Source organism: Sprattus sprattus, assembly GCF_963457725.1.
Source record: "Sprattus sprattus genome assembly, chromosome: 12".
Classification (NCBI taxonomy): domain Eukaryota; kingdom Metazoa; phylum Chordata; class Actinopteri; order Clupeiformes; family Clupeidae; genus Sprattus; species Sprattus sprattus.
The window spans coordinates 22,430,992-22,446,714 of record NC_137910.1 but is presented as its reverse complement, the minus strand read 5'-3'; the positions used below and the strand labels follow the sequence as shown (position 1 = coordinate 22,446,714).

The following is a 15,723-nucleotide window of genomic DNA, read 5'->3' as shown; positions in this document are numbered from 1 at the left end:
TCGTTTTGTGTTTGTTTTGCTGCATATGCCTTATGTAGTGTCTTCGTCGCTATGGGATACGCAGGGATGCCAATGAAGTGCTAAAACATGATCCATATAGCCTACAGGCTGTCAGATGCTTTGTTCTGTGTGAAATGGCTTCTTTGACTTGAAAAGACAATTTTTAGACCCTCACCATTGCACACTTCTTGTTAGACTTTTAAAACTGTTTCCCCTGATAACTGCGAAGACTGCTTTTAGCCATATTTCCAGATTGAGCCAGTTAGTGGTTTCTTTTATATCAACATTCAACTAATATAACCTGGGCCATAGCACGTGAGTAAAGGGTCCTTAACCACAAAAAATGGTAAAGTAAATGGTTGCTAAATGTTTATGGTTTGTACAGCAATCGAGGGTCTTGTCATATCACAGGTATGGAGGAGAGACAATATGTCTGCTGCAGTATCCCATAACAGCTTCAACCATAGCGCTTTAAAAGTATTTGGAGTACTTCTGTGTGAATAGCTTGAAGTGTAGTTGTTTCAGTTGTAAAAGGTGCCGGGAAGAATATAATTCCAAATGTTTTGTATATGCGATGATGTGTCTTTTACACCCTATTTTCATAAAGTCTGTAACTGACGATGGCCTGACTTTATGTTCCTTTTTTGTTTTTGTTTGTCTCCACTCAGCGTGACCGAGAATCACATACTTTGTTCTATTATGTTATTATATTGTTATAATGAATTTCCCTGAATTATTTCTGAAAATATCTACATAAGTTGTCATTTTCCAAATATCATTCTTACATTTGCCATGTTCTGCCAGGGCATGCAATGTATTTTAGGTTTGTAAAGTAAACTTTTTACTGGTCATAATAAAGATCAATAAACACGACACATCATGACCGGTTTATGTTGTAGTTCAGTTGTTGCACAAATCACTGGCCAACATGTGCTTTTAGAAATCCTATGAAAATATGTGGGCGAAGGTGTGAAACATATTTTAAACAAGTGAGCAATAGATTTTTAAATGTGTGAACGAGATTTGCAGATGGATCTTACTGCTAATGTTAGTAGTCAAGGCCCAAAAGTGTTAACAACTTGAAAGGGCGATGGCACCATCGGTAAGAACTGAGTTAATACCGAAATGACTGACTGCTCTAGACGTCTATTGAAAAAAAAAGGAAACACATACACCTCAGCTTGGAACTCATTTGTAAACTGAATGAAAATGAAATAAATGGTCAACTTGTAGCACTAGAGTCCCATATGGAAAAGTTCTTTAAAAACATGTGAATCACACATTTCATACTAAAACAACATAACGCCCTTCACATAGAACCATGGGATATTGTTCTGACATCCATGAGATGTTCTGAAAGCTCATGGACCTTCAACAGCAAACTTTGTGGGGTTTTGTCAGTACAATACCAACAGCATAAACCTGAGCAGGTTGCGAGATTATACTGGCGTTACAGAGTCTTGCATCTCTTTTATACTGAAGAGACCCTCTTGCCGCTATAAATCACTTATGGCCCTCCCCGTGGGATATATGTGGGCTGGAGTATTGAGGGCCCGGAAATGGTTGGTGTCATCACTGCCCCCCACTCCTCCCCCATGTGGCTGAGTCTTAGCCACCTGCATCAAATGTACTCACCCCTGGTTTGGAACTGTGCCCAGTTCAGGACAAGAAAGTGCGGTGGGAGGGGGGGGATAAAGGCCGGCATATAGAGGGGTCTCACAGCCTTCTGTGTAGTTACTCCCCACACATTGTGCCTAGATGTGACATGTATTTAAACATAGAATACACATAATGTAATTAATACCAATAGTGTAACTCAATTTGTAGTAGTATAGTAGTTTTGATAGCTTGTTATCATGAATATCCTAGTGGTCATACTGATGGTTAATGTTCTACCCACACGGGTTATTATACTGATGGTTAGTAGTCTACACAGTTATTGAGTTTTTCATTCACATGTTTTCCACCACACTAGCCACAACCTGAAGAAGCTGTAACAACTAATGAAGATCACCCACCCGCAAGAAATCTTTAATGCTTTGCTTTGCGCAATGAAATTGTTTGACGGTAACTTTTTGCCCTGTAAAAAGTTACTTTCATACATGACTGCATTCACTTATTAATTTGAGTTATTGTCGTGCAGTTTTCAGGATGATGCAGCCCAACAGTACACTCCACCCAGAATGTAGGCGGGACATATTGGTAGACGCCTCGAGAGGGACGGGCACGCTCAGCAGAGCAGACGCGGTGAAGCTATCGTTTGGACTACCCCGGCAGCACAACAATAGACCTAGACTTGTGATGCGATGTACTTAAGATGATTTGTTTAACAGAGAACGTAGAATAAGAACATTTATTTCGTGTCTGAACAGCGCTTAGAACTTTTTGGAGACAGCACTAATAGAGTTTTTGCACCTCACACTTTTCGGTCAGACGGAGTTTAAACAGCGGAAAAAAAGTTGTCTTGTCCATTTCACAGCTGTCATGATCCCTTAAAACTTTTGCCATGTCACATTTGCATAGGTAAGTGGATAAAACTTTTAGCTTTCTCGATTTGTTTTCACTTAAAAACAATGTCAGCCTAGACCATAACGTTACTTACCGAAATGCCGATACGCATTTGCTTAAGATATCCCAATTATATTCACCGGTAGGCTACTTTTTCCACCCTGTGATTCTAACAGAAAGCGTACTGGTCGCGTAAGGCATTTTGCACAGAACATCCATAGGCTGTAGCCTGCACTTGGTAAACAAGCACACCAAGATGAATAGAGTGACCAGTGGGAACATCTTGAATCTATGGAATACTGAACTATACTATAAACTGTTTCGTGTGGCGCACAAGCAGAGAACACACATAAACGTTTACTTTTAAATCACATTTAAATGCGGTCTCCGTGATGTTACTCGGGCTCCATCGCTCTGCCGTCGCAGTAAAAACTGCTGAGAGCGCAGTTACGGCAGTGGTCTAGGCAATATTAGTCACCAAGTGGGCTTATTTCGGAAACTCAGTACGAACTGGCATATCTAAACGAGCGCTAATATAAATTTGAAAGGCAAGTCGGTTGACTCCAATTTTTATAATAGAGGTATCAACAGAAGCATATGTGTCGAATAGGACAAGCTACTAGGCATATAGTATCGTTTTCGGCAAGCACCTCGCACCCGCGTGCGTAAATGTAAAGCCCAGCTTTACCCATTTGCAAGAGTTGGTGGTGATGGTGTTTGATTGTGTGTCAGTTGCTGGCATAGCAGTAGCGTAAGATTTAGCAGCAAAAAAAAAACACAAATGGTCCCTCGCGCGCACGGCTTGGAGAGACTATAACGATTTTCCTTTATTCCTTTCGGTGTTATCTTTTTCTTATTATGTAGTCTACAGTCTGTCACTGCAGGGGGCAGCACGGTGTCCTTAGACGAGCTAGAGGGAATTTCTTTGGAAACATTTCGTTTGGCTTTCGCGCTGCCACTCACCGAATTGGCGATCCAATCACATTTGCACCTTTCTCTGTGGCGCTATGAATATTCTGACGCAGCTGTGAAGTTTTTCATAACAAAGCGGCGTTAACACGCGAGCCTCTGAAACCAATATTGTCACAGCCCGCACCCTACTCTTGCTTTTAAAATGACTCCTTGGCTACCTCACGTTACGGTCGACTATCCGCTTCCTGCAGTTTAAGCAGCACGTATTTGAGACAGTAAGTAGTCTATCTGACATTTCAGTTACAGCTTTATGCATTCATCTTTCAAAGTAGGTCGGCCCATATACGTAGGTCTTGTGGGCTTAAACAACGTACGGGTGATATTTGCCTTCCTCGCGCGTTGAAATGTCTTTGCGTAATTTGTTTTGAATATAATTTCCAGTATTGCGTATGGCATGGCTGTCACTTTCCATGGACGAGGCGTAAAGACAGCTATAACTAAGGTATTAAGTTGAGAGGAGTGGAAAGGAACAACAATGTTTCACGTCAAAGGGAGAATTAGGAAGTAAACTTGGTTTAAAGTTGAGTTTATTTGTGACGCAGTTTACAAGGCTACGGCTCAGCTATTCTGTTTTTTTTTTAACAAGCTGCAATCAGCTCTGCTGAACAATGAGAGCCGGGGAACGGACTTGTTAAATGCGCTCAGGAAAAAACTTACAGTCACTCACTTGGACCTCTACATCAATATCACATGGATATCTTGTGTTTGAACGCGTTAACTGCTTTAATACCAGTTTATGACTCGTAAAAAAATCAAATAAATCAGAGATCTGTGTTGATCTCCACTTTTGAAATCGTATCGATTATCAGGTTTAATTCAGACGTCCATGAGATGGTGTAGTCTGTTTGATGATTAATAAGAACAGGAATGTAAAAATCAAAAGCCAGGCGCATTCAAAGTAAAGTGCGTAATAATATACACTTTATGTATCCTGCAGACGACAGAACCCGTCAAATGGCCCAACCACCGTAGTTGAGCGAGAGGGCAGTGGAGAGACTCATCCGGTTGACGAAGCCGACTCCAAACCCCAGCATTTTGACAATCCCCGGCTGAGCAGAGGGGAGCAGAGCCGGTCTGGATTAACCATGTCACGTACTCCCCATGATTACCGAACAGTGTCCAGCTCTTCCAGTGGATATGTTTCGTCTGATTCTGTGCCAAGCTCTCCACTAACATCGTTCAGTAGGCCTAACAAATCGACACAAACGCCAAGTCCGTCTAGTCAAGTCATTCTCCATGCCGTCCAGCGCTTGTCTCAAACTCAACATGGTCGGAGTCATGGTAAGCACCCGCTGACTGATGGTTGTCTTGCAGGTGTGCTCATGCAACTGCACTGTGCCCCGTCAAGTCTACTAACTCACATTTGAATATCTGGTATCTCACTTGAGATGAGCTAGTGTGAACAGTTTAGGTTAGTCATAGTAATAAGGGTCAGTTAGTTCATCTCTTCGTCTCCTTCTCACGCGTTTTCTCTAAGCACTTTGCATGCGCGCTGCGTGACGTCTATATGCTTCACCTAACTGTTTATTATCCTGCGCATTAAACGCATTTGTTGTGCATGCAAAGTCTTGTGAAGCTAGTCATTGACTACACCCTCAGGTCAACACAGACTGGGTTCATTTGGATGTCACGCCTGAATCATCGCACATTATCATGCTAAAGTGTGTCACTAATATTTTTCAACGCCTACTTATATCTCATGAATTGCCACTGTACACTGTATATAATTACTGTAAAGGACAATGCGTCGCGATATGTTGAAACTTTCACAAGCATCTAGAAAAGACGTGTGTCTCTTACGTTGGCATGTGCAGATATTGTCTATTTGTGTGTGTGTGTGTGTGTGTGTGTGTGTGTGTGTGTGTGTATGTGTGTGTGTGTGAGTGGTTGGGAGGTGGGGGGTTAAAACATTTTGTAACCATTCTAGACCGATTCCTCCAAGACCAACATGAGAGTGTAGCAGCGCTGGATGGGCGTGGTAGAGGGGACCAATTTGTTGTTTTATTTATGCAGTCTGTTGCATGGGGCCCTTAAGCAGGGGGTCTCAGTGGACGCTACCACTGCAGTCAAAATAGAGGGCTGTGGCTTTTGTGTGCCCTAGACAGAGTTTGAGCTCTGGCCATTTTCCTAAGGAGAGCCAAAGAGATAGGAGGGAGATATCTCCCTGCTATCTTCTCCATACATCTCCTGCTATAGTGTTTCCTGTGCATCATGCCACAAAGGCTTTTCTTAATGGAAAAAAACAGCAATAACTTTTCTGATCTCAGCCAGGTAGGTTGGTTGCCCAACTGAGGTTGTGTGTGTTTTCGAGAGTGTTTCAGATTTCAGAACACACAAGACATACACATACATTTTAAATCCTTTTAAAAAGAGATTAGGTGCTGCATTAGATAGCTTCATTTATTACCAGTGTTGTGCAACAATCAGCAATATATTGTTGTAAGAAGAAGAAAAGTTAAAAAATTGTCAGAGCCATACCGTCAGTTTTTTTTTTTTTAAGTCTGTGACAAAAAAATGTGTCATATACTTTTGTAGTAATTGCAGTATTATAAAGATTTATTACATAATGTGGTTGGCACAAGATAATAATAATTTGTGAATTGCCTTATGTCTCTGAGTAATAATGAGAATGAAATTGGTAATATACTATTCTAGAGTCCAGGAGGCAATCTGCCTTGTGGTCGTATTATGATTTGGTATGAGAAAGAGCAGAACACATTGAGTCATTGCAAGAGATAAGCGCAAGTTCAGCCAGACTGGCTTTTTGCTATTAGCTGAAAACCAAAATGTGTTCACTAAATGATTAGAATTCAGTCCCACACTCTGAATGCTCTCTAGTTAATGTAGCAGCAATGTGGACTTTCATATCCAATTCAGTGTGATGATATTTATTGCCTGTGTGTTTGTCTGCCCTCCATTATCCCTCTCTCCTCAGAGCCATGGTCTGTTCCCCTACCCCCCAATAGTGCACACCCGGAAGCAACACCTGGGGGGGACATGCAACCAGAGGAGTGGATGGCTCGAGAGCTGCGGCGCATCGGCGATGAATTCAATCAACTGTATTTTCGAGTGAGTAACGTGAAATGTTCGAGAGAGACACAAGAAATGAGTGTCGACATCCAGGCAGGGAAACCAGAGGATTAAATCAAGAAAGCGGTGATGAAATCTTTCACTGTATGGAGCAACATTTGCTTACCTATGACCAAGGGAATTTCTTCCCCCCCCCCCTTTTTTTGGAAAGTAACTGTCACAAATATATGCAGTTTTCAGCTAGGTGCTATCGCATCTTTGATGTGCAGGTTATTATTTACATGTTTGCCTCATTATGCGGGCACAAGAGGAGAAATTGTCAGCTTCTTACTTGCTAGTTGCAAAACTGTTTGCGTATTTTCTATGATGGAGAGTTACTTAACACTGTAATGGATGTACGCGCTGTTAAAACAGGAGCAAAGATTTTTTTAATTTTTTTTATTCAGTTTCCTTATGTTGCATCACTTTATTTTTAAAAGATTAAAGACTACTCCCTATCAACATACTGAAGATAGGTAGCCCTGTGTACTACGGCATGCACTCTTCTGTGGACCAGAGTTTTCCTTTTGCATTCTCTGTTGCTTGCGCCACTGCCTGACAGTGGCATCATGGTTAATTATGCTATCATTACCATTCAGAAGGCAGCTGGCTTGTCATTGCTCCAGTTAAGCATACGGCTGTCTTCAGATCAGGTAGTGTAGGGGTTGTCACAACCCCCCTCATTGCACCAAACAGAAATGTGGTCCGCATGGTCTGGATCAACCCTTTGTGTCGCATGGTGTGCAGTTACCTTGTAGTGTTGGAGGAGGAATGAATAAGCTCCAACCATGGACATAGGAATGGAGTTTTGGAGTTTGGACCATCAAATGCCATGCCATGTCTCAGTAGAACTTAGTAAGAGTTATGCACCACCAGTGAGCTGCCTCTGTCCAACAGTTTCCCCCTCTGTCGTCCACATGTGTCTGTGGCGAAGCCCTGTAGTCATGCCCAGGGGCAGTGCCACACAGCTCAGGGAGACTCTCTCACAGACTCCCTTCAGCTATTCACTCCAACTCAGACCAGAGGGTTGCAGTTCGTCAAAGACTGAAATAAAGAGGTGACAGAGAGAGAGAGACTGAGGAAGACTGAACTGGATAGGCAGTGGGATAGCATGAGTCAGAGTCAGGACAGAAGGGAGGGGATGGGTGGAATGGAGTGTGTGTGGGCTGTCAGCCTGTGAGCACCACAGGAAGCAAGTCACCAAAGAGAGCCTACGTACACACACGCACACAAGGCCCAGTGTCCGTTTCCTCTATTCTGTGTCACTGCTAACTAGCGCTACCACACATGGGGAGGCAGGGTAAGGGGGCAGCCAGGACGTCAGAGAAGATGTTTGGAGGTTGGGGGTGGCGTCCATCCTGCGACAGACGTCTGCCAGGCTACGTGACTGTGACTGGCTTCATGGCGGCTTCATTATGTTTACCCTGTGGTTAGACTCTGGGCTTTAATTATCCAACTGGCCCGCCTCTCCAGCGCCATGGAGACGCACTCTGGCCCCAGCAGACCTGCTCTTTGTCATTATCTCCCAGGGTCAGCCTGCACACAGGTTCCAAAGGGCGCTTCTGCTGCTGTAGCTACTGCTACCACTGCTACTGCTACTGCTACTGCTACCACTGCTACTGCTACCACTGCTGCTGCTACTGCTACCACTATTACCACTGCTACTGCTACCACTGCTGCTGCTACTGCTACCACTATTACCACTGCTACTGCTACCACTGCTACCTCTACTGCTACTGCTACCACTGCTACTACTACTGCTACCTCTACTGGTCTTCACTGTAAACACTGCGGCTGCTTCTCTTTGGAAGAAACCGTTCCTCAGGATGCCCTGCTGTACTTATTTTTCCGGCAAGGTCCAAGGGGCTTTGCTGATACTATCACTGCTGCTTCTTTTTAGCGGGAATACTTCTTCAGGATTCCCTGCTATATTTCTTTTTTGCTTTTTAGTATAGCAACACCGTTCACTTTGCTCACTCAAAATTGTGTTTAGTTTAGGCACTCTGGGCCTTCTGTGACGCTTGCAGGTGCACACTGGATTTGAACATGGGCGGCTGGCATACTTGGCCTCCAAATTTACCAGCGTGTGTGTGTATTATTCATCCCTTGCCTTCCTCCCCCCCTCCCCGTTTCACTTGTGACTGTATCAGAGGAAATTCCCTCTGTGGGCTCTGGTAGCGGGAATTAGTGGACAGCGCCTCGTGAGATGCTAATGCTCGGCTAATGCAGAGCAGATGTGTGGCTTCATGGAGAGAGGTTCTTATTCTAAAGGAGCCAATGTCTCCACTTTGTCATTGAGGTGAGCCCATAATGCACCAGCATACAGATACGACTGCCACCTCACTGTTAACCACTAATGCTAATAAGGAACCTGTAACATAATGCAAAAGGAGTCATGCCATCAAATGCTCCAAGGAGACAGAAATACACTGCAGCATTTAGGTCACTACTCTCATTAACCCTAGATCACAGTAATAGTACTCTCTGAACATACCCTTTTGAATCCTTTTTATAGGCTTTTGTTTGTTTAAACCACAGATTTATGTCTCATATTAGCCGTTAAGGTCAAGATTTCAATACAGTGCAGTACAGATAATATTTACGTCCTCCTTCCTGACATATTTAAGATTGTGCAGGTAGTACTCAGCAGCCACATTTCCATGTGTGTCAGTTGAGTACCGGCCAGTGCACATGATTCCCCCTTATAGGCCCATCTCTTGTGATTTGTGTTACTACTACAGTACTTGTGTTACTACTACAGTGTTTAATTCCCACAAGAAATGATCTGTGTATGTTGGGTGGTATGCTAGTGTGAGTGTTACCTTGCAAGCACACCCAAGCCATGACTGTGTGTATGTGTGTTCGAGAGTCTGTGTGTGTGAGTGGTTTTTTATGAGTGAACCTATCCTCACAGCTGCATAACTCTCTTAGGTAAAGTGAGAGCATAAGCTCACGGGTTGTATTGCTTTAGTCTTCCTTCTCTGGCCACTCCACACAGACCTCTGTAAACATATTAGCAAGTTAGTGAAATTGCATGTCATCTTTGCCAAATTGTGGGCTGCTCTCCCAGTTTGCGAGGATTGTTTTTCAGCGCCCTGGCCTTGTAAGTTGTGGCTTTCTGTTTGTCTTGCATGTGGTCTTGCAGATTTTCACTGTTCTCGCTCTCACACACACACACACACACACACTCACACTCACACTCACAGGCAGAGTAAATGTTCCATTGAGATGACTCAGGCACTATCTGACGTCCTGGTGTAACACCTTAGAAGACAGTGACATTCAGAAGGGCGAAGAAGAGAAGTATTTGACTAATTTCTCAATGCATTTGAGACTCAAGCATTGTAGATAATCCTGTGGTAAATGTGCCTTTGCGTATGCGAACACCAATGGCAGTTAGCCAAGTAGCTTTGCATGCGTAAAAATGAGGTGACTGAGTTTTTTGGGATTGGTACAGATCACAAACACAAAAGAGCTCCAGCTTCTCAGGAACTACATGGGCTAAAAGGAATCACATTTGGGGTCGTTTACCCCTGTCTTTTTCCTCTTTTTTTCTACCGAAACATCTCATATTGTAAACCAGTGCCAAGAGCACTATGTTTAAGGTCATGTTGGTGTGCATCAACCACGTAAAGCGGCTCTCATCTTAGTGCGAATTTCAGCTAATATCATCACTCATGTTCTCATTAGCAACATGGGGCTGCCATCCCGTGTCACTCTCACTGGAGCGGTCAAGCTCTTCCCGTAAAAAAACCTACTTCCTGCTCACCTGTTTCCTCCGACTGGCTAGCAACACAATTGCCTGCTTCGATGGGGCGCGTTGTGATTTTTGGCACAGACTTTCACCATTCATACCGAGAGTTGTTGCCCTTCCCTCTTCATTTGTTTAGAGAAAAGTGTCCAGCTCGTCCAAGGGCTAATTCGTGCCATGTGCTCCCCAGATTGACATCCTTATTATTTAGCTTGAAACCATTTACAAATCCTCACACCTGCCATCATAGTGTCTTCATCGGTTTTGGAGAGGTGGAAGTAGCGAGGGGCAGGCAACCTGCTATTTTTGTTGACTCATTTTGTTCTTTATTGCGTTTCTTTTTGTCTATCTCCTAAATAGAGCCAGCTAAAGCCTGGCAGTCAGAGATTGTAATCAAGTGGTGGGGGAGGGGGGTGGTTAACTCTCCCCAGGAGTGCACTGTGTTGTGTTTTCTTTCTCTCTCTTTTGCTCTTTCTCTCTCTCTCTCTCGCTCTCTCTCTCCCTCCATACTCTTTTTATTTCCTGAAGGGGGAAGTGGGTTTTGGAGTGGGTTTCCTCGCGCACCACTTGGCAAGGGCCCCCACAGGGGAAATGCCCTGCGCTTATCGCAGTTGCTGTTTTTGTGCCAAAGCAGCGAATGCATCGCAAGGACGCAGTACGGCGAGCCAAAACAGACACCTGCTCCAGTCTCACAGGCTGCCAGGTCTGTTGAGGCCCCAGCTCTTAAGTCACCACCACCTTATTTGCCCACCTTCTCCCAGACCGCGCTGACCTATACAAGGCTAACTCCCCCACATAAAAAGAGGGATTTCATAAAAGACGAATTCCTTTCACGTAGCTTTTTGCGAGACAATACACAATCCATTTCACTGGATCTATCCTTTGTGTCCTCAGTGAAGAACTTTACTCACTAAAGACTTACAAATGTTATAATCCTTGCAGGATCTAGTTTGTGTGCAGTGTTTACGTTTGGGCTCATTGAAATGCTTACTGAAAGTTATCTTGTCAGAAATTCAGCATGAGTAATTTCAAGCCCAGCAGGGATTTGCTTTCTCCACTCCCCACTTTCACACGAGTACAGCTGCCTCTGTAAAAAATAGAATAAAAAATGAACCCTTATGCTAGCCTGTGGCTTATGTTTATCTCATCATTAATCCAACCCCTCTCTGTTTCCTCCACAAGGCTCCTGCAGGTGGGAACGGCCAGGCAGTACGTCTGCGGCAGCAGCTCCCCAACAGCCCCGGCCTAATGCTTTTCCTGGGCCTGCTGATTGGACGACTGTTTCAGTATATCGTGAGGAGGAGATGACTGATTGGACAGATGGAAAACCCAGCAGACTTGTAGCACCTGAACTTAATGTACATGATGTAAATACGACCTGCATGCTTTCAAGCAGTTGCAGTTGCTGTCTCTCCGTTGGTTACCCCATCCTGGTGGAACTCCTGTGCAATGGGACTTGCTGTTGGGTTCTGGTGTCATGGCAACTTCACCAGATCAGAGATTGAAGATTGGAATGCTGGCAAGGGGAGCATTTTTATTTTTTTGTTTGTTTGTTTGTTCCGGTAAATCTGCAGCACGTGGATATTTTTCATCTTATTTTTTTAAATAATGAGTTTCCTGCATGATATTGGAAAGCTGAGCCAAACATGCTGTGGATTGCCTGGACTGAGCAAGCAGCCCTCTGTCCGAGCAGAGCATGGCGGAAACAAACATTCCTCTTTTTGGTCCTCTTCTTTGGTTTCTTCCTCTGTCTTTTTTTGTTTGACTTTTGCGTCTATTTATTTCACCTTTTTTGTATTTAATTTGTACATTTGTGTATAGATATAATTTCTGTTGTTGACGTGGTCATTAGGCAGCATAGCAGAATCTCTTACGTTCCTGCACAGGCAGCGCTGTCTCTCCAGTGTTGTCTCCTTGGTCTAAAATTTGGCACTTCCGTTTTTGTTTGTTGATATTGCAGAATTATTATTTTCAGGCCTTTCCATATTTTTAAAACCCCTTATTACTCAATTTTACAGTTGATAGCTATGTTGAATAATGTCCAGATTTTAGAGTTGATTTGTGAAGGAAAAAAAGAAAAAGTGACATCTGATTGGCTGAGAAAAATATGAACTGATACTGGTTTTACACTTTCCAACATCTCACTGTTGTAACCTTTGGCAGGCCCAGCCTCCAGATGCGTGCCAGTTTGCGAGCACAACATAACTGTTGGCGTGGTTATGTCCACCACTGAAGTGTCAGGTAATTTGAGGATCATCTAACACCAGACTCCCCCACAGGGGAGAGTAGCTTCATCAATGAAAACCACTGAATGAACTGGATCCAGGGTAACAGGGTTTTAAAAGCAGGTTTTACACAGGCTCTATCACAACACTGAGGTACATGCATATCTAATGTAAGGGCTATAACCACCTGACCTGTCTGCTTGAGGCTTTTGCTTAAAGGTGCAGTTTGCAATTCTAATCCAATATACTTTTTGTCAAAATCTGCAAATTGCTCACGGTCTCCTAGCTGTCTGTTCAGTGTTTGCGCTCAAAAAAACTCCAGTGTTCTTACACAGCCCTGGCTCTGTAAATGGGAAACAAACACAGTAGCTCGACCAAGCCATAAACATTCCCAGCCCCAAAAAATGAACAACCTTTTGCAAAACCGAATCGCAGACTGCATCTTTAAGAACTTTTTTGTGTAGTCATGATTAATAAGTATGTGTGTTAATGGAGGAAGGCAATAGAGTACTGGAGGGCATTGTGCTTACTACTTTGTGTGTGTGTGCCATCCTTTGGAGGCTTCATCCAATTTATATAGTTCAATCAAGTAGTCATGCTTCCCATAATGCAATATGTCCTTTTAAACAGCAAGCTTTTGTCAGCAGTTGGTCTAAGGCAAAGCACACTTTTGTTACTGTTTTGTTGGACCGTAAAAATCTTGGAGTAGCTTCAGGAGCTAAAATGAATTGTACTCGCTTACCGAGTCGAGCTCTGTGAGCAAGAAACCAAGAGTAACAGATATACGTTGTTATCTGATTATGACTCCTTTTTACATTCTCCTGGTCACACCCAGGGGCGAGGGTGAGAAAGTAACAACAGCCGACACAACCTCATTTTTACACCTCTTTGAAAACAACCAAAAAACTGCGTATTTCTCAGTGCCAAAAGACTACCGCTGAGCCTTTTGTACCTTTCTTATGGTGAGTCAGTGAATGAGACCAAAGATCCTCTTTTGTACTGTACCTAAGCAAGACTTAAAGTTGTGAAAGAGAACCTGTTAGCAGACTTTTTTAACACACAAGTGAATTTGAGATCTTGTTTGTGTCATTTTTTAACTCCTATGCATTGCGTGTTCATAACGGTATGATATTTCCCCTTACAGTTGGCAAGTTATGCCAGCTTCTCCAGTATTTGACCTGTAATTTTATATTGTTAGCATTGTTGTACACACCATTACTGTGTAACCTTTTATTTCAGAACAACTATTCTCGCATTGAACATTAGCGGCAGTGGGAGGCCATCTTTTAGACAGACTCTATATGACAGCATGTTCAGGACGTTTGCACTGAGGGCCTGGAGAAGCTGACCTAAATCCACCTCATGGGACCCAGTTCATATGTAGCAAAAATGTTTTCAGTTTCTTTTTTAAAACTTATTTTGTATTTTGCACTGAAATTTTGCTATGCTTTCATAATAAATGTGCAATACTGCTGTAAATAAACATGGCTGTCAGAAACTCTCTTCTTAAACATGAATGGAAAAGTCAGACTGTAACTCTACCCACAGAACTCCAAGGTCACTTTTAGCTGAAATTAGGTCTTTGCGAAATATATGAATGGTCATTGTTAGAGAATTATTAATTATGAGATATTTGTTTTAAATAACAATAATGACACTCTGACAGAGTGATACAGTGACTCCTTGTAGATTGCATTTGTTAAAAAATGTGTATTGGTTTGTGAGATGTCTGAGTCTCAAGGAATCTTTAAATAAATGGGACTCATCTTAAAACACATAGAATGATGATTTAGGTGAGATGCTTTATACTTTTCACTAATCCATTCCATGTTATCAACGTTCTTCGTAAAGACAAATGGAAAGCTGTCAGTTTATCAAAGCCAGACCCCAAGTCCTTCCTAAAACTCACTTTTAGACAGACAAAGAAAGAAGGAAAGGGAACATTAAAACAAACAAAAAAAAACACTTTTAAAAGCAATGTAAAATAATACAATGACTCAAATATAACCAAGCAAAGTGGAGATCTTGCAGGGGTCTTGTTAAGGAGATGCCAAACGTATTATATTTTAAATATACTGAATGCATTCAAAGTAGAGATCTTGTATTGGTCTTGTGCAGAACATGCCTTCTCTCCCGCTCTCAGTGCTGGCATTTGAATATCTGTTCACTCTCTCTTCCTCCTAATGGCCAGGCGATCTGGGTGCATCTGCAGGACACGGAAAGTACGGTACCTTCCACAACTTGGCACAAACATGCTTACATAATTACATACCCTCACTTAAACCACTCACAGCTACGCGCCTGTCCCAGTGACTTCATCATCTGAGAGTAAACATTTTAACTCTTTACAGGGTCACACTCTGACAGACTGACACAGTGGCTCTTTGTTGATGCCATTTGTTACAAAAGTTGCTAATTCACAAACACTTTCATAATTATATATCTACACTTGAACCACACACAACTTCAGTGTCCCAGTGACATTTGAACTCTTAACTCGTGGACGACACAGTGACTTCTTGTAGATTGCAGTTGTTACAAGTTGTGCCAAGTCATGGAGCATGCCTGTGCGTCATCATAGTCATGAACAAACATAGATGTAATGTAGTCACTCGTTATCCCTTCCATCCCATTGTCAGTAATATGGCTGCAATGCTGTTACTTAGCATAACCACTTAAAGCAACAGGTTGAATCTTGTCCCATAGAAGTTAAACTTTGGCCAAATATCCCTCTACTAAAGTATATGGCGTACAGGTATTAAATAGTAGTTGCATTCAATTTGAAATAATGACTTTTATTTGGATTGTACATACAGTATATTTAGACACTGACCTGCATTTTTTGGTTTTAGGTGGAATGAATGAGTCTCAAGGATCTTTGAACAAAAGGGATTCATCTAAAAATACTGAATGATGATTGGTTATGTGAGATGCATCATGCTTATCACTAGTCCATCCCTCTGGGTGTTATTCAGGCGCCTGACAGTGCAAGTCAGTCTACACCTGACTTCTAGTCACTTTGCTGTCCAAGGAAGAAAAGAAAACCACAGCACACGTTAATTGCTCTGTACGGCTCTGTGGTATGTCTTCTCACTTGCAGCTGTGTGGCGATGATACCTGAGCTTGATTGACACCAGTCCTCACAAGAGCACAGAAGGGCCTAATAAACTTTAATTCCATGACAGCTCATGTTACCAG

The 15,723-nt window shown here is 42.7% G+C and overlaps 1 protein-coding gene across 1 annotated transcript; it reads left to right on the top strand.

Annotated features, from left to right (window-relative positions):
* Positions 1–2,506: 2,506 nt before the first annotated feature.
* bcl2l11 (BCL2 like 11) lies at positions 2,507–12,706 on the top strand (the record flags this gene model as incomplete). Its single annotated transcript, XM_080848515.1, has 4 exons — positions 2,507–2,523; positions 4,418–4,761; positions 6,416–6,549; positions 11,483–12,706. 4 exons carry the CDS (start codon positions 2,507–2,509, stop codon positions 11,606–11,608), a joined length of 621 nt encoding a protein of 206 aa, XP_080704641.1. The 3' UTR covers positions 11,609–12,706.
* Positions 12,707–15,723: the final 3,017 nt, after the last annotated feature.